The 25,144-nt window shown below is 37.3% G+C and overlaps 2 protein-coding genes across 2 annotated transcripts in view; one reads left to right on the top strand and one right to left on the bottom strand.

The window, feature by feature from the left end:
• Positions 1 to 1,230: 1,230 nt before the first annotated feature.
• Positions 1,231 to 7,740, bottom strand: LOC143534674 (kinesin-like protein KIN-14I). Its single transcript, XM_077029110.1, has 18 exons — positions 7,561 to 7,740; positions 7,280 to 7,446; positions 7,027 to 7,170; positions 6,684 to 6,920; positions 6,512 to 6,580; positions 6,356 to 6,424; positions 6,176 to 6,247; positions 5,926 to 6,057; positions 5,755 to 5,836; positions 5,410 to 5,670; positions 5,221 to 5,327; positions 4,957 to 5,135; positions 4,251 to 4,412; positions 3,907 to 4,160; positions 3,359 to 3,522; positions 3,085 to 3,267; positions 2,524 to 2,984; positions 1,231 to 1,638 (listed from the first exon to the last, which is right to left on the bottom strand). Exons 1-18 carry the CDS (start codon positions 7,682 to 7,684, stop codon positions 1,500 to 1,502), a joined length of 3,006 nt encoding a protein of 1,001 aa, XP_076885225.1. The 5' UTR covers positions 7,685 to 7,740; the 3' UTR covers positions 1,231 to 1,499.
• LOC143534673 (uncharacterized) overlaps positions 1,808 to 25,144 on the top strand; it is a 186,458-nt gene continuing 163,121 nt past the window's right edge. The window contains exon 1 of the mRNA XM_077029109.1: positions 1,808 to 1,824. The gene's annotated coding sequence lies outside the window, so the exon portion shown is untranslated. The remainder of the gene's footprint in view (positions 1,825 to 25,144) is intronic.

The raw sequence follows: 25,144 nt of genomic DNA, 5'->3' as shown, positions 1-25,144 counted from the left end.
CGAAAACCAAACTTTCGGTTTTATGGCCTTTTAAAACCGTTCGGTTTCGGTTTTTTCGGTTTTCGGTTTTTGGATTCGGTTCGGTTTTGGATGCGGATTTTACGGTTTTGCTAATCGAGGAAAACGTTTTGGGCCAAAATAAACTTGACCCAATATATTGAAATTGGGCATGATATTTGTTTTTTTATTTAAACTAATGATTAATAGAATATTGAATGTTTGAACCTCAAATATTATTGAAAGCTAATAAAAGATAGATTTAAAATAAAAACTAAAAGTACCAGTATTATTATTTAGTAATCGTATGTAAAAACCAAATATATTTGGTATTAACCATATGTTAAAACTAAAAAAATAGTCATCGGTAGATTTTCTTATAATGGTTACGGTTAAGATGTTTGTGGTTATTTTGATTTTTTTTTGTTATTTCGGTTCGGTTCGGTTTTTTAGGTTCTTAAAAAATACAAAACCGAACCAAAACCAATATTTCAAGTTTAAAACCGGACCGCCGGTTTATAATTCGGTTTGGTTTTTTCGGTTCGGTTTACTTGTTTTTTTTTTCAGTTTCGATTTGATTTTTCGGTTTTGTGCACACCCCTAGGCTCAACTAACTCATTAATTACAAAATAAAAAAACATAATAACAATCCGGGCCACGGACATTTATTAGTTAATCTACCTATCTATTAATAAAATAAAATAAAATAATTGTGACACATGTCACTTTATAGTTAATCTTTACAATTTTGTTTCCTCCGAAACTAATATAATGGTAGAAACAAAAATGCAATACATATTTCAATATACATTATGTATTGTTTTATTTGTAACTTTATTATTTAGATCATCTCGTATGTTATGCGGGCTCTAATATAGGAATATATAATATATTGTTGTACTCTTGGTTTTTTTTTCTAATGTTTGATATCTGTAACGTATCATTAACAAATTTAGTTAGTTAGTTTCTCTTAATAAAATTTAAGACTATAATTTATAATTTATGATTGATGCAATTAAGTTGGCTTTTCGTTTTAAAAACACTTTAAAAACTCGAGACTTATAAGACGAGAATGCTCTTGTTTCACCGGTGTAATTATATATGTGACAGATCTAGAAAGGAATTTGAAGGGCTCGTTAGCAAACCTTCGACAAACTAAACTTTATGTTAGTATTGGTATTCAATGTTGTCGTTAGTAACTATTAGCGTTGATGGATATTCTTAACAATGTTAATGTTTCGACATCAAAGTGAAAACTGTGTGCTAACAAAAAAACTGTCAATGAATTGATTTTGTTGGTCAAAAGAAGCTTGTAACAAACAGGCACACACAACTGGTATTGTTGGGGAATTTACAAGTTACAACAACTATTTCACAGTTCATGAAACCCAAAAATAAAAAAAAAAAGAACTTATGATAAAAATATATATATATGTAAGTCCTCTCATCACTCTCACTCACTATCTATGTGGAAAAAAAAATCAAGAAAATGTTAACACACTTCACTGCTTTCGGTTCACATTTTTCTTCTTCGTTTCAACTCCAGTTGCATGCCTTCCATTGCGCAGTGGCGGTTGTGTTTGGCTACTGACAACGGTTGCTTTTCGTGAAGGTGAAGGCAAACGTCTTGGAATCATTGACCTGTTTTAGTTGGACAAACCATTTAAGCATATTTGTGTTATATAGAAACTTAATCATTATAACATATATAATATTAAACGAGTTTCAACAAGTTGAAAGTCGTTCAAAGTTATTCTAATATTTTGATTTGTAAATTCTTTATAAAGAATTCTGGTTGAAACAAGTCATCTTTATGTCGAAAAACATGTACTAAAGGGCTACTTTAGTACATGTACTTTTTTTCTGTCTTTATTTTTTTTCTGTCTTTTGGTCACTGCCGGTCCCAAGTAACAATTTGCCTGCTAGCGGTCCTAACTTTTAACGTATTTGTTCTTAACGGACTGCGACTAACAGAATTCTAATGTCGTTAGTTTCAAGTCGTCGGAAAAACACTTTTGGCCAGAACACACATATTTTTTTTCCCAAAAGCTCAACAATTTTGTCCCAAATATCATGATAACTTTGTATCGTACCTTTAGGAACCTTTTTCTAGTAAAAACCCCAGTTATTGAGGTCGCCGGAACCCTAGAACCATCGTCGGAATCAATTTATGTGCTTAAGTGATGGTGGTTGGTTGGCGGTGAGTCAATTGGTGGTGGTTGCGGTATTCAGGTGGTGTTTTCGGGAAAATTTTTTTGACTTTTCCGGCCAAAAACGTTTTTCCGGCGACCTGAAACTAACGGCGTTAGAATTCTGTTAACCGTGGACCGTTAGGAACATATACTTTAAAAGTTGGGACCATCAATGACCAATTCGTTTGTTGGGACCGACAATGACCAAAAGACAATAGTTGGGAACAATAAAAACCAAATTTCCTAAAGTTTGAATGATTGTTAAAAACATCATAATAACAATAATAATCTAGATCTTTTATACTTGAAACAAGAACAAGGTCATTAGGATTACCTCAAATCCGGGCTTTTCGTAGGTTTTCCATTGGAATTATTATTATTAAGTTTGGATATTGTTGGAAGTTTAGAGTGATTGAACTGCCAAAGAAGATCAGGCTCAGATGAGTCACTGGTTGCAGCATCAAGTTCATCCACACCATCAGTAATCACAACCTCGAACCGATTTCCACCTTCAAATATTGTATAAGATTGTTCCGCGTATAACTTGGAAGAATCCGGAACATATTTTTGGTAAAATGCATCAGAAATTGCAGCATTTTCGGCTTCCCAGCATCGGGCTGCATCTTGTTTGTTTACCATGACCTTATCAACCCAGTCACCCGAGCCCGTGTCTTTGTCATCTTCTAGATATGCTTCTCCTTCACCGCTTACTGGAGGCCATTGCGGTGAATTCGCTAGTAGTTCGTCTTGATCAAAGCTTTGTGTTTTCTGCCTTATTCTAGATTTCTTGCCAATCTGAAAAGATAGATAATGAGCCCGATTCGGATTAACGGTTTACCTCATTTGACATGTTCCACAATGTGACTAATCAATTTTAATTAAATTAAAAAATTACCTCGGCGTTGCTTACTTCGGTCCTTGGTTTCCTACGACTTTTCGGCTCATGGTACGAATCCACCTGTTGTAAGTTAGGAGGGGACCGGGATGACAGTTTGCCACCCGGACTTCCAGATACCTTGTGTTGCACATTTTCCTGATCACCTTCTTTCCTTGCAAGAGCCGCCTTAAGATTGGCAATCTGAAACATTAAACATATATATATATATTTCAATCTAAACAATCTCCTAAAATCAAAATATAGATCTACAAAAAAGGGTATGTAAAAAAACCTGTTCTTTGAGGTCTTTCACATCTGAACTATCTTTATGTACTTGGGCTGCACCAAGTTCGACGGTTGCGACCCGTTCAGCAAACTTAAGTGTACTAAGTGTTTCCCCAACAGCATTAAGTTCTGGGCTTATATGAACAAACATCAATGTCTTTGCTTGTCCTCCTAATAACACATGCATGAAACAAAAAAAAATTAAAACTTGAAAGCAAAAAGAAGTAAAGGTTTAAAAATAAATAAATAAATATAACTTGAAAGCAAAAGAGTGTAAAGATTGCAAAAAATGGAAGCAAAAAAAGAGTAAATACCAAAAAAAAAAAGTTAAAATTTGAAAGCAAAAGGGTGTAAAGATTGGAAAAAAAATAAAAGTTGAAAGCAAAAAAGGGAAGATTGGAAAAAAATTAAAACTTGGAAGCATAAAGGAGTAAAGATTGATAAAAATTAAAACTTGGAAGCATAAAGGAGTAAAGATTAATAAAAATTAAAACTTGGAAGTAAAAGGGAGTAAAACTTGAAAAAATTGAAGCTTTACAAAGATTTGTTATCTACCAAGTGAATCTTGAAGTAGTTGTGTGAGTTTGCTGTTTCTGTAAGGCACGTGCGAGTTCTTTTGAGCAAGAGATGAGATCACATCGCCTAATGCGGACAGCGATTTGTTAATATGTTGTGCCTCTTTTAATCTGTCTCCAGCCACCTCTGATTTGTCAACTCTTTCACTGCCAGCTAGATCAACCAGATGCATACAACCGCGCAGAACATTTCCAGATGTTATGTCTTTCCCTTGGACATGTACAGTCAAGCAACTGCAGTTAATGGCCGTTTGAATATTAGATTAACAGAACAACCATAATAATATGTTGCTGATATGACTTCATTAATAGGGATTATTAGACCTGTGGGAACGACTACTGCGGTCGTTGAGAGCAGTTGCACCAACTGCACGGTTTCTTTGGCCTAGGTTCATCAGCTCAATAACATCATACATTGATGCCACCTGGACCAGGCTAGCATCCGGGACATTAAATCCGTTTTGTGAATTGTTACGAATTTCTAATGTAGTAACGGATTAAGGAATTTAACAAGAGGTTTTGGTGTAAACTTATTATTTAAACTAAGTTTGAGAAAAATCTTGGAATATAATAAATAAATAAATAAATAAATAAAAGCATTCTGTTAAGTGAATTACGATGTCTAAGGAAATAATGTGGTACCACTAGTAGAGGTGGCAAGCGTGTAGGTTGGGTTGGTGCGGGTCTAAACGGGTCAGGTCGTGCTAAGTTGATTGGCGCATGCCTTTGTTTCCATTTTGTGAATCATTTGAATACCATTCGGATTACTTTCGAAGGATTCGACCCGTTTGACCCATTAAAGATAAGGCAAAGCCGCAAAACCCAAATCAACCTTTTTATAAGAAAACGAGTTGAAACTGCCGCCTAGCCCATTTGACCCGTTAATGATAAGGCATAACCCAAATGAACCTATCTATAAGAAAATGAGTTGAAACTGCCACCTAGCTACTACTGGGCCCATTTGACCACGCTTAGCCGGTTTGACTCGTTAAAGATAAGTTGCAAACAGTAACAAAAAGAAAAAGGATATCTTTTGTTTAAGCCCTCAGTAGCAAGCAGATCCCGAACTTGTTCGTTATAAATCTCAATCATTTGAACAGACACATCATATTCAAAGGCATCCTTCCTCTGTTCCGCAAGAAAAAATAAATCGCTCAACGCCCTATAGTTGACCCCTTGACTATCCTCTGTAAGATCTTTCGGTCCAGTCTGGATAAAAAAGAAAAATAATTATATTAATTTTATATTTTGAGTCACATCATGATCAATTTAAGAACATCACAATATATCTTACCATTGTATGTGTTTTTCCTGATCCGGTTTGACCGTATGCAAATATACAAACGTTGTAACCATCAAGAACAGACCGAATGAGCGGCCTAGTATCTGCAAAAACCTCAGCTGCAGAAAAAAAAACATAATTACATAATTAAAAAAAATAGTAATACTAATAACTTTAGAGACCAAAAGCAGTTTTACAAACCTTGGGTTGCTGAAGGCCCAAACACTTTGTTGAAGTTAAATGATCTACATCCTTTTCCATATTTGGCAGGGGTATTTATGGTAATTGTTCCTTCTTCAATGCTATCCACAACACTCTGCAGATTCAACTTTCCGGGCCTAACCCGACAATAAACTCTAATGTTTCCTTTAAGATCTTGGACTTGATTGTATAGCTTTCGGTTTTCCTCAAGAACTCTATGATATCCAGAAGCAGCATTGGCTAAACCGTGAACATGCAGACCTATAATAACATCCACAATTACAAGGTTTTAGAATAAGTATTAAACGCATCACTCGTTTCCGTTTTAAATTTTAAAAAGCATACCGAAATTCTGAATCTCATCGTGGAATTTCATTTGCATAAACTGCATCCCAGATTTTATGATTGAGAGAGTTTGTTTCAGATCCTGTGAAACAACACATCACATAAGATGCCAAAAGATTTAAAAAAAAACGTTACATAAAGCGATTAATTGCGCTTCAAAATATATCATACTTTTATATCTTTTTCTTGTATATCAAAAAGCATTTGATATTTCATTTGTCTTCTTTTCTTTTCTTCATCGGGAATGAAGTTCTCATGAACGTTTTGATTTTTCTTCACAACCGCGCGTTTGGTGTCTTCCACCTTGAATTTTACAGTAAAAATTGAAAAAAAAATGTCAAATAATGTATTTTAAATCCGTGAGATAATGTCTTTTTATAAGAACTATATTAGAAAGATAAAAAGATAGAAAAAATATGACCTTTATTTCATCAGAAGTGTATTTTACAAAAGTCTTGTTTCCGGTGGAGGTATCTTTAGCTGCAGCGTTTTTCTGTTAATAAAAAAAATTTTAAAGAAGTAAAAAAAAGTGTGATTATAAAGGCAACATGGAAGTTAATGAAACACCAAACATGAAAAATATCATAGCTAAAAACCTTACCAATTCAAACTGGTTAGCGATTCGATTCTCAAATTCTTCCATGACCTTACTTAACACAGATTCTACAAGCTGCACAATCATTATGAGATAAACAGAATTAATAAACACCCCCTAAATCAATTAACTAGACAGTATTAATAACCAAATGACACTTACAACGGGAACCTCATCCGGTTTCTTATCCATTAGAACTGCACGGACAAGCATATTCAACGATGAATTAGGCTGCATAGAACCATAATGTAAGTATCAAGATTATCCATTTAATTATGATAACAATTTTTTTTTTTTTTTTTTTTTTTGGGGGGGGGGGGTGTAGATTACTAACCATTTTGCTATTCTCAGTTTCGTCTAACTGAGTATTCATCGACGTTTCATTCATTGAAACGTTCCGTGACAATGAATTCTTGAACGGTTCTGAGTTTTTACGTATGAAGTTCTTGTTAACCGCAACTGGTTTCACATTACCACCAAATTTCCAAGCCCCGTTCGAACCCGTTTGTTTCCACTCATGGTAGGATTTAAGTGCTAGAATACAGTTCACAATTCTAGCCGATTTACCTCCCTAATAATTCAAAAAAAAAATAAAAAAAAAATAAATTAACTTTACTGGAAACTAAACATAAAGTATTCATTACATGATTTACATCATTCAAAATTCAAACACCTACTTGTTCCAAATCAGATGCTTCAAAGGTAGGTAATCCCATTTGTTCCACGGCAACCAGAAAGTTTCTAACATTTTCGAAACATTGATATATCGATAAAGCCGCTCCATCCGGTACAGAAGCGGAATCACACGGACCTTCAACCACCTGAATATGAATAGATGATCAAGAATTTCAAGATTTTAAACAACTTTGAATAAAGTTACAAACTTTAATAATATAATTATAAAAATTTAAATTGTTTTATAAAAACTACCTTATTAACAGCTCCTGGATCAACCTTATTAATCACATAGCAAAGAATTAAGCCACTTTTTAAAGCAACTCTAAACTCTTCCTCAGAAGGCTGAGCTGGCAAATCTTTTGCACCAACAATTCCAATCATTTTTCTCATCCAAGCGGTGGCTTCATATCTTCTTGTTGCTATAATCCAATTATTATTATTAAATAATATAAATTGTAATCAGTATCCTAATTATCAAAACTAATGTAATGAACAGATTACTTAAAACCAAATATTAAAGAATTTATACATACTGGCTTCCTCGGCTCTACGCGAATCCAAATCTAGTTCGGGTCGATTATTATTATTACCGTGTTGTTGAAGAACAGATTCCATTACATTTGCCACAGAGAAAGATAATGCACCATTGGCTGCCATCTTCAACTTAATTTTTAATCTTTAATGTACCAACATTAAAATTGAACTTGTTTAATTCAGAATTTGGTATCAGAAGTGAATGAAAAGGTTATAAGTGATCATATATATATAAATGGATAAATGATTGCATAGAAAAGAATATGTGGGGTTGTGAAGCTTGGTTGCTTGGTCTGTAAAACAGAGGAATAATAAGTTTATAAGTTTATAATAATAATAATAATAATAATAATAATAATAATAGGGAGGCATTTTTGGTATTTTTAGCTGTCATAGCTTTATAGTATAAGGTGCAAAAATAAAATAAAATTAATATTGTCCACTTTTTAAATTTGAATATAAGCCCGCTTAACTTAACTTATTGTTCAGCTGGTAGTTACTTTCAACTTTAAAGATCCAGCCGTCCTGTAGACTTTTTTAATTACTTTCCTTTTTTTTTATTATTATTAAAATTTAAGCTAAAGGGTATTTATTTATTTATTTCTAGTAGGGGTGTACGCTCCATTCATATTTCATACACCCGAAACACGTGACATACGAGTTAGGTTCTCAAATTGTTTAAAAGGATAAAAAAGGACAGATAAAATAAGAAAAATGAGGTGTGTGTTTTTTAACTTCACTTATTAGAGCATCACCAATAGAAAAGTTTATAGTGTTGTTCCTGTGTGCTACATGGCATATGGCTCACCCAAAGTACATTCTCTGTCATTTCTTATCTCTCCTCTTTCCTTTTTCTCTCATAAACAAATTCTTAGAGGTTCTTGTGAAAGAATCTAATCCCACCTTATCTCCTCCATATCACCATCTCTCTCTTTCACATCATCTTCTCTCTCTTCTACAAACACCCAAGAATCTTCAATTGGAGATGATCTTATTAGGTAGAAAATAAAGGAGTAAATAGAATTTGTATATTATGTTTTTTAGTTTTTGTACGGGTATCAATGTAACTGAGCAGTTAAGCAAGCGTATATAAATGTAAATGTGTGGTTAAACGATCGTATAGTCAAGTAATCAGACGTTTAACTCTTTGTGACCGCCGTCATAGCACGAATTTCACATTAGAAAACCAATCTTGAATATTCGTGTTAAGGGTCTGTTTTTGCAAACTTGTTGTTGATCCATAGTTGGACTAAGCTAAACTCTTGAGTCACTTAGATTATAAAGCCTAGCTAAACTTTAATAATTTTTGTGATGATTCTGTTGATGACTTTAGCATTGCTATGAAACTCCAATAATTATGTGTGCTTGTTTGACTAAATGAAATGTTTGATCTCATGAGCATCTTGGCATATCATGTTGGAAAACCGTATGTATTGAGATATATATTCATGAAAATGTATAGTTATACGTATGTATAGTTATACATATGCATGTTCAAACCATTCAAGTAGGAATGGTTTATTATCATAAATTCTTGTGTCTATAGATATATTCGTGGTTCTTATTGGTATAATACTATATATACAATAAGTACATTTGCATATTTGTATGCAATTTAGCTCTTAGGTGAATATCATTTCTTTAAAATTATAATCAATTTGTGTGAAAAATCGTTATTATAAATATACATAAATTGAACACATAATCTACTACCACGTGATTGGTTACAGTATTACGCAAGAACCAAGATGTAAGAATGAGAGTGCACTACAAAACGCCCAACAAGCTTCAAAGGGAACCTAAATTGATGGGGCGCAAGCTTGTCACACCCTAATGCACTCTTGTGTGATTGGTTACCGTACAATGATAAGTGTATTAATCATGCCCATATGAGCTGTTATAAGCTTTATATTTCATACATATTTTATATATCTTTTTAAAGAGAAAATTCCAATTTGACTCCCTGAAATATATCGTCGGGAGATGGAATAGCACCTGAAAACGAATTTGCGCATTATGGACGTCTGTCATAATTGGGTGGGGCAATCTATGTCCTTCCCGTCAGTTGACCGACGTTGACTAACCAAAAAAGGTTGAAATGACCATTTTACTCCTAAGCCTATAACTAATTCTAAAACTTATCTTCAATATCGTGTAGATGGTGGGGTTCGAACCCCCGACCATATGAGCTAATATGATGTTTGGTATAATTGTATAATATGAAATATATATTACATCCCAATCTTCCTCACCCTCTCTATAATCACTCCACCACCAGTCGCATCTTCTTCCCCACATCTTCTTCCCCTCCTTAAAAAACCCTAAATCTCAAATACACATACATTAAATACCAATTCATCTTCTTCCCCATTAGCAATCAACAACAAAACGCGTATGTTAATTACAGTTACCTCATTTACTTCTCCTTTTCACCGTCTTCCTCTTCATCACCATTAACCCTCTGCCGCTGTCTGACGTGAGGTCGAAGTCAAAATTAAACCAAATACAACTAAATATATAGCAGTAAGTGAGTATCGAACACAGGGAGTTTGTGCAAAATGTGTTACTGAGTAGCTATAAAATTAATCTAAATTAATCTAAGTGCAAAATGTAAATTCAATGATTTGGTTGTTTGATTTTTGATTAACAAAATTAACTAGAACAATAAACGAGTTTTAAACAATATAAGAAAGAATGCTCTCTCCCGATTTCAGGTTTCCAATATTAATAAAGTAATGTTTACTTGTGAGGTGAATTACACAATTATAATTCGTGAAAATGCGTTTGGATGTGATAAGCGAGGACTAAGTACTTGGATTAGAAAACGCAAGGTTGTCACTCAATAATCAGTTTAGTATTGCTAACCCTAATTCTCTTATACTAAATCTCGATTGCCTATGGCACCAAGAACGGATAGTCAAGAACACGAATTATACCACACTAACAATTACAAAACAAACACGCAATCACCATAGCACAATAATCAAATGATCACAATACTATCTCACCAATAACATAAACGATTAACAATTATCCAAGTAGAAAACCTTACAATTCGGGAGAGAACAATAAGAGTACTAGCCACACATCGTTTGATTAATCATCACATCAATTAGGTTAATCGAACGGATCATAAACCCAAACAAATGATTATAATCACCAAAGTCTTGTTCTTGCTCTCAAAAATTCATCCCTAGGTTGTTTAGAATGAAAAGATAATGAAAAGCCAGCCAAAATACGAGTAATAAACAAAAGGAATTCGGCAGTTATGATCTGGACCGTGGCCCACTGTAACATCCCGTTTTCTATTTTCGGTTAATAAATGAAAATACAAGTTATTATGAGTCGGGCTAGTGTTGGGTTAAATGGATATAGGTTATGGACTTGGGTTATGAAAGAAAGAGGAAAGGACCATGGGCTCAAGCCCATAATCCATAATTATATAAGTCATAAATGCCCATTAATAATTCATTTCACACATTCCATACACCTCCCAAAACACACGCTTAAGCTCTCTCTAGTTTCTCTCTCACTCTAGCCGAAATCATCAAGGAGGAAGCGATCCCGATCCAAGGTAATGATACTATGATCTTGTATGAGCTTTAAACGATAGATATAGTCACGAAACGACGATCCGAAACTGTTAAACCATTTAAGTCACGAGATCTGGGTGGAATCGGGTATAAACCGAACCTATGATGAGCTTAGGGGTTACCCTAGCCCAGATCTGGATTGAACGGGACGAAAAACGGTGAAAAACGAGTTAAAACTCATTTTTCCGGCGAATCCGCGGTTTTCCGGCGGCGGCGCCGGAAAGTAGGGGTGTGCACGGTTCGGTTCGGTTATTAGCATTAACCCAACCTAACCGATCGGTTATCGGTTCGGTTCGGTTAATTTCGGTTAATAACCGGTATCAAATTTGGGCTAAAATTTTGCTTAAAACTACATGAAATGAATATTTAAATACATGAAATGAATGCATAACTACATGAAATGAAGGTATAAATATATAAAATTGAGATATTAGAACATGAAATGGAGATATAAATACATGAAAATGATAGTGTTAAACTATTAATATATAATACATGAAATAGAGGAAAAAATGCTTGAAAATATTAAAAAATGAAGAGTTCGGTTCGGTTCGGTTAATTCGGTTTTCGGTTATATCGGTTCGGTTTCGTCGGTTTTCGGTTACCGATTCGGTTATTGCTCACCCCTACTTGAAAGGCGGCGCCGGAAAAGTTAATACGAGGTTAAGGATGTCAGGGAATGTTCTGACATTCCCTGACCTAACCCTAGTTCGCTATGGGGACTTAACGAATTGAAGGTGATTCGTTAGTTGATTCGCATAAGGGAGCACAGCGAACTAGCTCTAGTTCGTCTCTGATTCGTTAAGGGAAAAGGGTAACGAATTACCCTTGATTCGTTATGATTAGTTCGTTAAAAGAAATAACGAATTAGAAGGTCCAATTCGCTACTTGGACTGGTTCGCTATATGGACTGATTCGTTAAGGAGTCCAGTTCGTTAAGGGTTCAATTCGTTATAGGAACCAGTTCGCTAGGATAATCCAATTCACTATGAACCAGTAACGAATTAGAAGTTTAACAGAATGACAGAATGGTCCATGGACTTAGAAAAGAATGATTTAATTACAAAGAAGCCCTTGGACTTTTAAGTAGCAAATTAATTAATGATGCAAAATGCTAATGGAAAATGTGATAAGACAGCTTAACCCCAGCTAGGGGCAGCCCCTAGCGGGGTCCAAGGGGTCTGCCCCTAGCTGGGGTATGTTATAGTAGTACGGATGTAGGGAACCGACCCTAATAGTATCGACGAATGAAGGGAACCGACCCTAATAGTATCAGCGAATGTAGGGAACCGACCCTAATAATATCGGCGAAAGCAGGGAACCGACCCTAATAATATCGGCGAAAGCTATAGGGCAGAATGCTCTATAAAGGTATATGTAGGAATGAAATCATGTACGTAAGTATGCAAATAAGTATGTAAGAAGAGACGAAAGTATGTGTCTTCGGATACATATGTATGTATATGGATGTAATGTATGTTACCTGATTAACTAGAACTCACTCAGCGTAGCTGACTTTTAGTATGCACGCAGGTGAGTAGAATGAGGCAACTTGCTTGAGGGGAAGCACATGGCATGAATTTGAAGACACTGACATCTCAATGAAGTGTTATGTTATGATGTTTAAAAGACAAGGTTTTATGTTTAAATAATTTGAATGCCCGTTAAGACAAGAAAGGATGGTTATGTAATATAATGGTTTGAATGTTTTAATATTCCGCGAATGTTTTTATTAACTCTGATATTATGAACTGCGTTTATGAGTAAATCCAACACCAAAGTAGGGCTACCGGTAACGGGGCCTTACACCCACGGTGGAACCGTGGGTCACGGTTGACTTCTTGTTTCTTCAGGACCGTGGCCCACGGTGGAACCGTGGGTCACGGTGATATCCACGGCCACCGTACCAGCCACGGTACGGTGGCTTCTGTTCGTTTTCATATTTGAACAGTGGCTCACGGTCTGGACTGTGGGCCACGGTGGACTTCCACCGCGCCTTCTCGTTTTAACTTCTTTTGACCACTCGTGCGTCTTCGGCTCATGCGGTTGCCTCGATATACTTCATAATAGCCCCGGAACCTCCTTTGAGCCTACAATTCACCAATAATACCGTAGTTATCTAATTCCACAAAATAAACAAATTCAAATCATGATTATTACGACTTTAAATCAATTAAGGGTTGTCCCATGGACCACCCGTCACATTCCCACACTTAATCGTTGCTTTCCCCCAAGCAACATCTCAACCAAAAACTTTCTATTCCATTCAACTTGTATCCACCAATCTTACCACAAAACCGGTTCAGTTAAGGTCCCAAGTCATACCCTATTCCCTAATTTTTATCGGGGCACTAGTTTACTTGATGTTCCATTTAAACCGAAGATCTAACCAAACCTAACATGCTTTCGGCTTTTACCTATACATAACACGCATTTACACAATAACTTTTTCTTGGTGATCATCCATACATTTATATTTAATCAATTCTCCTCGCATACGCTTGTACAATCATCAAATCTCCACCTATGTAAATGCATTTGACATGAATACAAATCAAGATGGTCTTAAACGGGTTGTAATGGGGTCAAGTTTAAGGGTATGGAAGGGAATATTGAAAGTAGCTCAAGCGACCCGATCCGACTTATTACAAACAAACTAAGTAACACTGAAATAAACAACTATAAACATCACGAACTTCCTTTTTTTTTCACTCAATACATTATACTTTGAACATTGCATACATAAATCTTGCAACTCTAATACAATTTTTTTTTGAACTAATATAAAACTTGAACATTACATACTAGCATGATAAACATAATGCTTCACATCTATAACTGATAAATACTAAAACAATTACATAAAAACCTATTAAGTCGGATCGTTTCGCAAAATAACACCGGGGTTGATTAAATGAAAGAATAGGCCAAATAAAGTTTCCTAAAGGAACCAACCCCCCGCTCCTCACATAACCATCCTCATATATATAATGTATGAGGCCCCAACCCCCCAAATCCCACACTCTCGCTCATCCAGACGAGGCTTAACCTAAGTGCCTACATCATTTTTGCACTCATGTCAAGCTAAGATCTCGAAATGCACTAATTGTACAAGTTCTATCGGAGAATATTAACCGTCTCACCAACCAATACTTTCTCAATTTACAAGTGTAAACGAACATGTTATGCAAGTTATTACACCGAAAGCATGCTAACCTTGGTTAGAAAACTACATAGTCTCGTTTTTTTAAAACAACTAGGCATGTGTTATTTAGGGAATTATGACCATGAAAAGGGACCAAAACTTCACCCCGCTATCTTACCACTTTCCGATTCTTTTAAAACATTTTTTAAAAATTTTTTTCTATTTTTCTGATTTTTTTTAATTTTTTTCTGATTTTTTTTAAAACAAAAACAAACGAAAATTTTTCTCATCCCCACACTTGAGATACATTGTCCCCAATGTACGGTTTTTGAGAGACAAAAGAAATAAAATACTTCAAACACAACCCTCTTTTCAACACAACCCTTTAATACTTAATCAAAAGTATTTTATCCACCACCCATCCACCCAAAAACACATAAAGACACAAAAATATAACAACTATACAGTAATATACAGAACAATGTTCACCTGGCATCACGCGGCTCGATCAGTTGTAAGGCGGGTGGGCCGGCCCAAAGATAGACGTCATAAACTCTGAGAACTGGCCGAAGTTAAACGCCCCGTCACTGCCGCTGCTTCCTTCTTCTGGTGGTGGTGGTGGTGCCATTGACTGCATCGGGTTGACCCATATTGAATGATGAAGTGGTGGTTCGGGATATCGTACCGAACCATCATACGGAGGTAGAGTCGTGTAATCTACCATTTGTGGATCCGACACGACCGGTTCACCTGCATGCCACTGATCATGCATCCTCCGATTACGATCATCCAAATACCTCATGTTCATCTCATGTTCCCGCCCATATGCATTGGCACGGTTCCATATTTCCAACCGGCCGTGCCTCTCTTTTTCGGCCCGTTCAGCATAGGCCCCCATAAGAGTCTGATGGTCGAATAATACGCGTGACTCATCCGACCAATTCTCATACGTGGACGGCCTATGCCTCTCCACCACCTCATTCATGGACCCCTCATGGGCCCAATTACTACCATAGGAATTATAACCTTCAGAATAATCCCAACCCCCGTGTTGGGAACTACTTCCACCGCCCACATCCATGTAACCGGGCTCACCTATCTCTTCCACCTGTTCTCTCTCCTCATCCTCCTCCACTTCAACATCCTCTCTTACTACACTCCACCTCACCTTATCACTCACAAGCACGTGATGCCTATCGGTTCGTGTGTAATTCCAACCCGGCAAATCCGACAACTTAAATTCCTTGAACACCTTGGTTATTCCCACCGACTCATCAGTTATCACACCATGATACTTTAGAAATGCTGTAATCAGTCGAAAATGCGGAATTAACTTCCACTTGTTACTTTCTCGACTGTTCCAAATGTTGTGCATTACTAAATATCGGAAAGAAATGAGAGGCTTTCCACACATCAATGCGTACAAAACTAGAATATCACTGTTCCTCACTACCGAAATGTCCCCTCGACGGGGCACCACATTGTATAAGCAAATGGACAACAACAACTTCGCCTCAATCTTCAAATCTCTTCTCATGATCTGATCACTAAAACCTTCTCTTGGTCTAACCACCTTTGTTAACATGTTATACCATTGAGGGTGCTTGTCGGGACACTCAAACAACTCTTTGACAGAAGGGTAAATATAAGAATTGCTTGGTTTACTGTCAAATAAAGCGATCTGATTGAATGTGTCAAAGGACATCACGACTTCCTGTCCGCCCACTGTTCCAATTAATTTCATATCGTGTCCCTTCTTGTAGGGGGGACATCTCAATGTGGACACCCATTCTTCAATTTCTCTATCGTACAAGGTGTTACTTTCCTCATCGTAACACTTAAGGGCTGCTTCCCAACCCAAAGCTTCAAATTTGTCAACTATCCCAAAAGCCTCAAAACCGGGATCGTTTACCTCATTCTCACACATATATCCATCAATTCGTTTATGCAACGTGGCCATCTTATCAATGAATAGCTCCGGTTGCCATTCCAACGCGTACTTTGACAATCCCCCACCTCTCCAAGTGGGTTTCATCGTTTGTACTTGCACATTTGCTTGCTCTTCCTGCATTCTTTGCCTCTTTAATTGGGCCGCTCGACCACTAGAAGTTGATGCCTTTGACTTTCCTTTATCTGAAGTTTTACCCATCTACACATAACAAACAGCAAAGCAAACAACCAAGTTTAGTCAACATACACCTCCCCACACTTGCTTGTTACTATGGTTATGTATAATCATTCATTAATCAATTGACCAAAATTTTCAACATTTGCTTCAACATATAATGTCCAATTAATCAATATAACAAACATATTTTTGTAACAATTATTTACTATCCACAACCATATCATAATCATTAGACTAATTACTTCCAACAAGCAAGTGGGTATATTGAATAATTATGAACACTTACAAATTCATTGCAATATACCATTAATAATGACCATAAAATCCATACCTTGGTGTTCTAGGAGATGTAGATGAAGAAAGCTTTAAAGTTAACCAAAACCCACAAATTTCAACAATTTTCGGACTCTATATGTCCAAAATCGACCAACAAAACAAAGGATTCTTTCAAATGCAATGATATAATCGAAACCCTTGTGAAATTTTAGCCAATTTAGACCCAAAAATCGGTTTAATTGGTGGAGATACGAGGAAGTTATGAATGCTTTAAGTTGGGAGTTAGGGTTTGAAGAGGAGGGATTGTGAGAAAGATGAAGATGATAATAGGTGAAAATAATGAAAGTAGGTGAATTGTGTGGTGTATAATTGATTAAAAATTGATTTTTATTGTTTATTAAACACCAAACCCGGTTCCTATCGTCTGTCGCTGCCGGACCGTGGCCCATGGTCTCAACCGTGGGTCACGGTTGAGTTAATGTTGATCGCTGGTTCGAAGTGGACCGTGGCCCACGGTCTCAACCGTGGGTCACGGTTGAGTTGTGTAATATTGAACAGACCGCACCGTACCGTGGAACCGATCCTAACCGTGGAACCGACCGTGGGTCACGGTTCACCTCTTAAATTATTATTATTTTTTTAACAAAATAAGGAACCAAGAAAAAAACATAATAATTAAAAATTATTTACCAAATTAAAATAAAAATAAAAATTAAAAATTACCCTACCCCCCATGAAAAACCCGAGTTGTCCTCAACACGGTATAAAAATCATTCGGACTTCCCCACACTTGATTTGGACAACTCCAAGGTGAAGAAGGTAATTTTTAAAAAAAAAACAATTTTTAAATAAAAACTAAATTAACCTATACTAAAATATACAACATACCTTGGCCCTTTAATTCGTTTCCTCATCCGGTGAGCGTAATAAAAAACTCACCCGGTCCACATCAAGCATATTGATGTCCTTTCCTTCCAAGTACGATTTAAGTCTTTGATCGTTCACCACCTGTTTTGTTTGCTCTTGAACATATTCAATATCCACATCACCAAATTGACCCACTTTTGTGATGACATATGGGCCCATCCACTTGATCTTTAACTTACCCGGAAATAACTTTAACCTTGAATTATACAATCACACCTTTTGACCTACTTCAAAAGTTCGTTTTCTCAACTTTGCATCATGAACCTTTTTTAGTTTGTCTTTGTATGCAGAAGCACATTCATACGCTTCATCCTGGATTTCCTCAATCTCATTCAACTTCAACTTTCTCAATTCACCCGCTTCCTTATAATCCGCGTTGACATTCTTGATCGCCCAAAATGCCTTATGTGCCAACTCCATTGGTAAATGACACCCTTTCCCATGAACTAACCGATAAGGAGTTGTGCCAATTGGAGTTTTGTAAGCGGTCCGATACGCCCACAATGCATCATTTAACTTAGAAGACCAATCCTTTCTATCGAAACGCACCGTCTTCATCAAAATTTCTTTAATTTGGCGATTGGACACTTCGACTTGTCCACTAGTTTGCGGATGATAAGGAGTAGCAATTAGGTGGTTCACATTATATCTCTTTAAAAGCTTTCCAAAGTTGAAATTCTTGAAATGTGACCCACCATCACTAATAATAACCCGCGGAATACCAAACCAAGCAAATATGTTGGATTGAACGAATTTGCAAACTACCGAATGGTCATTGGTTCTTCTTGCTACCGCTTCTACCCACTTGGACACATAATCAACCGCAACCAAGATATATAAAAATCCATTCGAGTTTGGAAACGGGCCCATAAAGTCAATTCCCCATACATCGAAAATCTCTAACACCAAAATCGGTTGCAATGGCATTTCATCCCGTTTCGAGATACTACCCAACTTTTGACAATTCAAACAATGTCGGCCATACTCACTTGCATCTTTAAAAATGATGGGCCAATAAAACCCACATTGGAGCACCCGGTAACCAGACTTTTGACTGCTAAAATGACCTCCACACGCCGATGCATGTGCATGAGTCAAAATCTCCCGTACCTCAGAATCGGGAATACACCTCCTTATCATTTGATCCGAACCAATCTTGAACAAGTCCGGTTCATCCCATATATATTGTTTCACTTGGGCCATGAACCGTTGTCTTCTTTTCTTCACCCAATGACTTGGAATAGATGCCGTTGCTAAATAGTTCACAAAGTGAGCATACCACGGTGTGGTTGACACGGCTAACAATTGTTCATCGGGAAACCGTTCGTTTATCTCCATCGGGTCATCGACACCCTCCAATGGAATTCGGGATAGGTAATCCACCACTACATTTTCACACCCCTTTTTATCCCGAACCTCTAAATCAAACTCTTGCAAAAGCAATACCCATAGAATTAACCGTGCTTTTGCATCCTTTTTCTCCATTAAATATCGTACCGCACTATGGTCCGAATAAACAATCACCTTACTCCGCCAAATATACGAGCGAAACTTATCCAAAGCATACACCACCGCAAGCAATTCTTTTTCGGTGGTTGTATAATTAAGTTGAGCTTCGGATAAAGTTTTACTCGTATAATAAATTACCACCGGCTTTTTATTGATTCGTTGACCCAAAACCGCTCCAACAGTCGTATCACTAGCATCGCACATAATCTCAAACGGCTTTGACCAATCCGGTGGTTGTAGAATGGTAGCTTTCACCAACTGTTCCTTCAAAACATCAAATGCTTGCAAACACTCATTAGTAAAATCAAAAGGTGCATCTTTTAACAATAAAATGACATAAAGGTTTTGTGATCACACTAAAGCCTTTAATAAATCTTCTATAAAAACCCGCATGCCCCAAAAATGACCTTACCCCTTTAATGTTTTTAGGTGGTGGTAAGGATGATATTACCTGGACTTTTGCCTTATCCACTTCCATTCCCCTTTCCGAAATCACGTGACCTAACACGATACCCTCTTGCACCATGAAATAACTTTTCTCCCAACTTAGAACTAAATTTGTCTCAACACATCTTTTTAAAACTTTTTCTAATTCATTGAGACAAGTTTCATAAGTTGGACCAAAAATTGAAAAGTCATCCATAAATACCTCAAGTGACTCCCCAACCATATCCAAAAAAAATACTCATCATACAATGTTGGGATGTGGCCGGGGCATTACACAATCCGAATGGCATTCGCCGAAAAGCAAAAGTGCCATACGGACATGTGAAAGTTGTCTTGTGTTGGTCATCTGGGTGAATAGCAATTTGGTTATAATCCGAATACCCGTCCAAAAAACAGTAATATTTTTGACCCGATAATTTTTCAATAATTTGGTCAATGAAAGGTAATTGAAAATGGTCTTTAGATGTAGCGGCATTTAATTTACGATAATCAATGCAAACTCGCGACCCGGTGATCGGTCGGGTGGCGATTTGTTCACCGCTTTCATCTTTAATTACCTGTATACCTGCTTTTTTCGGTACCACCTGTGTAGGACTTACCCATGCGCTATCCGAGATGGGATAGATGATTCCCGCATCCAACCACTTTATTACCTCTTTCTTTACAACTTCTCTCAAATTGGGATTCAACCTTCTTTGAGTCTCTCGGGTTGGTTTTGCCTCCTCATTGGTGATGATTTTGTGCATAACTATAGATGGACTAATTCCTTTTAAATCGGCAATTGTCCAACCTATGGCCGCTTTATTCTCCTTCAACACCTTCAACAATTCTTGTTCTTGGGCATCTTCCAAATTAGATGCAATAATGACTGGTAATGTGTCATTATCCCCCAAAAACGCATACTTCAAGTGGCTAGGCAAATCCTTCAATTCCAGTTTTGGTGGGCTTTCCAATGACGGTTTTGTACCTGAATCGATCACAGTTGGTAGACTTTCAATTTGATGAGTCCATGGTGGTCGTCCTTCTTTTACCGCCAACACGTCTTGATTTTTCTCTTCCATCCTCAATGCACAAAGATGTACCTGTTCAGAAAAATCATAAACACATGCTTCCAAAGCATCTTCCTCATAATCATGAGGTTCACACATGTTAACAATATCTGCCATGAAACACTCATCACCACATAAAGCATTAGATCCGTTAGTGAACACATTTAATCTCATTTTCCTATTTTCAAAAGCCATATCAACTGTGCCCGATCGACAGTCAATAATAGCATGAGCGGTGTTTAAAAACGGTCGACCCAATATAACATTTTGTTGTTGGGTCGAATCAACCGATGAGTAGTCTAAGACCAGAAAGTCAACCGGATAGTAAAATTCTTCAACTTTTACTATCACATCTTGCACAATTCCTCGGGGGAGTTTATGAGACAAATCGGCTAACAAAACCGTTATCTCAACTCGTTTTAAAGGACCAAAATAATATTGGTCGTATAAACCCCCTGGAAGAATACTTACTCCGGCCCCAAGATCTAGTAACGCCTTAAACATTTGAAAATCGCCTTCTTGAATGTTAATTAATGGCGTTCCCGGATCTTGAAGCTTAGGAGGAAGATCTCCTTTGAAAACTGCACTTACCCGCTCAGTTAAATCCACTCGTAAAGGCACTTTTTGTTGCCTCTTTTGAGTGCACAATTCTTTCAAAAATTTTGCATATGCGGGTACTTGCTTAACTGCCTCAAGTAGAGGTAAATTTACCTTTACTTGTTTAAAAACTTCCCACATCTCTTCTTTTGAGGACCCCTTCTTGAAATGATGTTTTTCTTACCCGGGTCAAGTAAAGCCGAGGGAAATGGAACCACCTTTGGTTCTACTTCCTTATTTTTATCGTTTAAATTTGAAGTTTGACCCGGATTTTGTAACGGTTTTTCAAAAGTGACATGTGTAGTGTGTTTATTTGTTACTATTTCATCATCACTTTCATTACCCGTAATATCCTCAAACTTCCCCATCAACCACACCCGGTGATAAATCTTTTTTATATTCTTTGCCACTTCTTAACACACTAACATGATTAATAGGAACATTACGAGAAGAGTTATGAGAAGGATTTACCTTTGTGTCGCTTGGCAATTGACCTTTATTCTTCTTCAACTCGGATACTTCAGTTGCAAGTTGACCCATTTGTGTGGTCAACGATTGGATGGCTTTATCTCTTACTTCATCCTTTTGCATTCTAACCTCATCAAGTTGATTTCTTCGTTGCATGTCTTGTTGCATCAACTTCAACATGTCCATAACCTCATTTCCACTCGATGAACTTTGACCCGTTAACCCGCTTTGACCGCCACCCCCTTGACCTTGCAACCCTTGATTGTTCCCGCCATGATAATTACCTTGGTTATTATATTGTTGGCGAGAGACATAATTGCCTTGATTTCCTTGAAAATTTGGGTTAGATTGAGTGGTCGGGTTTCCATAACGAAAATTCGGGTGATTTCTTAACTCGGGGTGGTAGGTGTTGGAGTTCATGTTGTAATTTCTACCACCTCCCCCTTGAAGTGCATTCACCTCTTCCACCGGTGCTTGACCTACCCCACACACCTCTGTTGCATGACCCAACTCGTTGCAATTTGTACAAACATCGATTACTTGATTAGTGGTTTGTACATTTCCTTCTTCCACGGCTTACACTTGCGGTCTACCAACCGCCGGTCTTGCCCTTCGTCCGGTTTGGGATTTTCTCTTTGAAGTAACCGCCATTTGTTCCAAATATGCCCAATCATCTTGTTCATAATTGGTACCAAATGTGCCATTCATGATCGACCTCAAATCCCGTTCATCCTCCATACTCAAACCCTCATGAAACGCATTCAACAATTCCCATAAAGCAATACCGTGATGAGGACAATTTTTAATCATCATGTTAAATCTCTCAAATGCTTCATGAAACATTTCCCCCGATTGTTGTTGGAAAGTTCTCAAACTTCTTCTCGCATCATTGGTCTTTTGGGCCGTATAGAATTCTTCCAAAAATCTTTGTTGCATCTCAGCCCAAGTATAAATAGACGCGGAAGGCAAAGTGTAAAACCATCTCTTTGCCTTATCTTCCAATGAAAACTGAAATAAAACCAACTTTACCTCATCCGATGTAAAACCTTGACCCCCAATTGTGTTGCAAATGGAGTCATATGCCTCCAAATGGAAGTAAGGTTCCTCCGTTGCTAGACCTTTATACTTCGGGAGACTTTGAAGGGAATTAGTTCTTACTTCAAATGTCCTCCCTTGATGACTGAGAGGAATAACCACCGGAGACGGATTATTAGTAATTATGGGTCGGAAATGGGCTTCAATCCCCCTAACCATCTCTCTTGCGTGCCTTCTTGGTACCCCCATTGGGACTCTTGGTTGACCCATTGGTCTATAAACGAGCCTTGGCTGCACAAATTGTCGTTGAAACTGTGGTTGGGGCATTTGTTGTTGAAATTGCGGATCTTGAGGTTGCCTTATGCTTGTTGAACGATCGGTGGCGGTTGAACTTGTTGATGAACAACAACCGGTGGTTGTTGTTGAGCTTGTTGTTGAATCGGTGGTTGCACGTTTTGTTGGACAACCACCGGTTGTTGTTGAGGTTGTTGTTGAACAACCGGTGGTGGTTGTCTATTAAACCCTTGCACTGATTCCTGATGTTGCCATTGACTATAGGCCAAATTTCCCGGATTTACCCTTTGACTTCCATCACCTCCCGTGTAGTAACCTTCCACTTCATACCCCTCAAATTCACTGTCAAACCCATATTCATATCCATCACCTTGTGATCTTGAATGTTGCATGAAAGGTTGGGGTTGGTATTGGTAGCTTGATTGTGATTGTTGAAAGGGTGGTTGTTGATATTGTTGAGATGATGATGACGCACCAAAGTTAGGAAAAAGATTAGTAATAGGTGGCAATGTGGATGATGTTGAGTAGGTGTCTTGAGCAGCTATGGGTTCGGTTGTGGGTGGTGGTTGGAGTTCACTTGATGTTGTAGGTATATTAGTAGTAATTGGTGGAGGTGGATTTGGTGGAGGTGTAGTCGGGATTGTTTAACCCGAAGTGGGAACTGGTGAATCCATGTTGTTTGATGCAGTTGGAGAACCAAGAAGCGTATTCTCCCTAAGTAAGACTCGGTTTCTTCGAAGTGTTTTGTCAATCTCGGAATCAATAACTAGCGGTGATGACCTGTTAGAGCTTCTAGTATGCATACACATGTAGGTACCTGCACACTAACACAACCAGCGTAAACCCGAAAATAACAAACAAAAACTACTAAAGCTAACACACGTTGCGCACTACTCCCAGGCAACGGCGCCAAAATTTGACGTGAGGTCGAAGACTCACTCAAAATTAAACCAAATACAACTAAATAGATAGCAGTAAGTGGGTATCGAACACAGGGAGTTTGTGGAAAATGTGTTACTGAGTAGCTATAAAATTAATCTAAATTAATCTAAGTGCAAAATGTAAATTCAATGATTTGGTTGTTTGATTTTTGATTAACAAAATTAACTAGAACAATAAACGAGTTTTAAACAATATAAGAAAGAATGCTCTCTCCCGATTTCAGGTTTCCAATATTAATAAAGTTAATGTTTACTTGTGAGGTGAATTACACAATTATAATTCGTGAAAATGCGTTTGGATGTGATAAGCGAGGACTAAGTACTTGGATTAGAAAACGCAAGGTTGTCACTCAATAATCAGTTTAGTATTGCTAACCCTAATTCTCTTATACTAAATCTCGATTGCCTATGGCACCAAGAACGGATAGTCAAGAACACGAATTATACCACACTAACAATTACAAAACAAACACGCAATCACCATAGCACAATAATCAAATGATCACAATACTATCTCACCAATAACATAAACGATTAACAATTATCCAATTAGAAAACCTTACAATTCGGGAGAGAACAATAAGAGTACTAGCCACACATCGTTTGATTAATCATCACATCAATTAGGTTAATCGAACAGATCATAAACCCAAACAAATGATTATAATCACCAAAGTCTTGTTCTTGCTCTCAAAAATTCGTCCCAAGGTTGTTTAGAATGAAAAGATAATGAAAAGCCAGCCAAAATACGAGTAATAAACAAAAGGAATTCGGCAGTTACAATCTGGACCATGGCCCACTTTGGAACCGTGGGTCACGGTTGACTTCTTGTTTCTTCAGGATCGTGGCCCACGGTGGAACCATGGGTCATGGTGATATCCACGGCCACCGTACCAGCCACGGTACGGTGGCTTCTGTTTGTTTTGCATATTTGGACCGTGGCTCACGGTCTGGACCGTGGGCCACGGTGGACTTCCACAGCGCCTTCTCGTTTTCACTTCTTTTGACCACTCGTGCGTCTTCGGCTCATGTGGTTGCCTCGATATACTCCATAATAGCCCCAGAACCTCCTTTGAGCCTACAATTCACCAATAATACCGTAGTTATCTAATTCCACAAAATAAACAAATTCAAATCATGATTATTACGGCTTTAAATCAATTAAGGGTTGTCC

Source organism: Bidens hawaiensis, unplaced genomic scaffold (genome assembly GCF_021521415.1).
Source record: "Bidens hawaiensis isolate Kalapana, Puna unplaced genomic scaffold, B.hawaiensis_p1.1 tig00010256_1, whole genome shotgun sequence".
Lineage (NCBI taxonomy): Eukaryota > Viridiplantae > Streptophyta > Magnoliopsida > Asterales > Asteraceae > Bidens > Bidens hawaiensis.
The sequence above is the reverse complement of the archived record's forward strand: the minus strand, read 5'-3'. Positions and strand labels throughout refer to the sequence as shown.

What these genes read in the sequence shown, in the direction of transcription:
- LOC143534674 (XM_077029110.1), bottom strand. Translation starts at nt 7,684, where the DNA reads ATGGCAGCCAATGGTGCATTATCTTTCTCTGTGGCAAATGTAATGGAA. An exon ending in AAGCATCTGATTTGGAACAA is followed by an intron (nt 6,921 to 7,026) that starts GTAGGTGTTTGA and finishes TTGAATTATTAG; the next exon opens with GGAGGTAAATCGGCTAGAAT. An exon ending in TACAAGAAAAAGATATAAAA is followed by an intron (nt 5,837 to 5,925) that starts GTATGATATATT and finishes GTTGTTTCACAG; the next exon opens with GATCTGAAACAAACTCTCTC.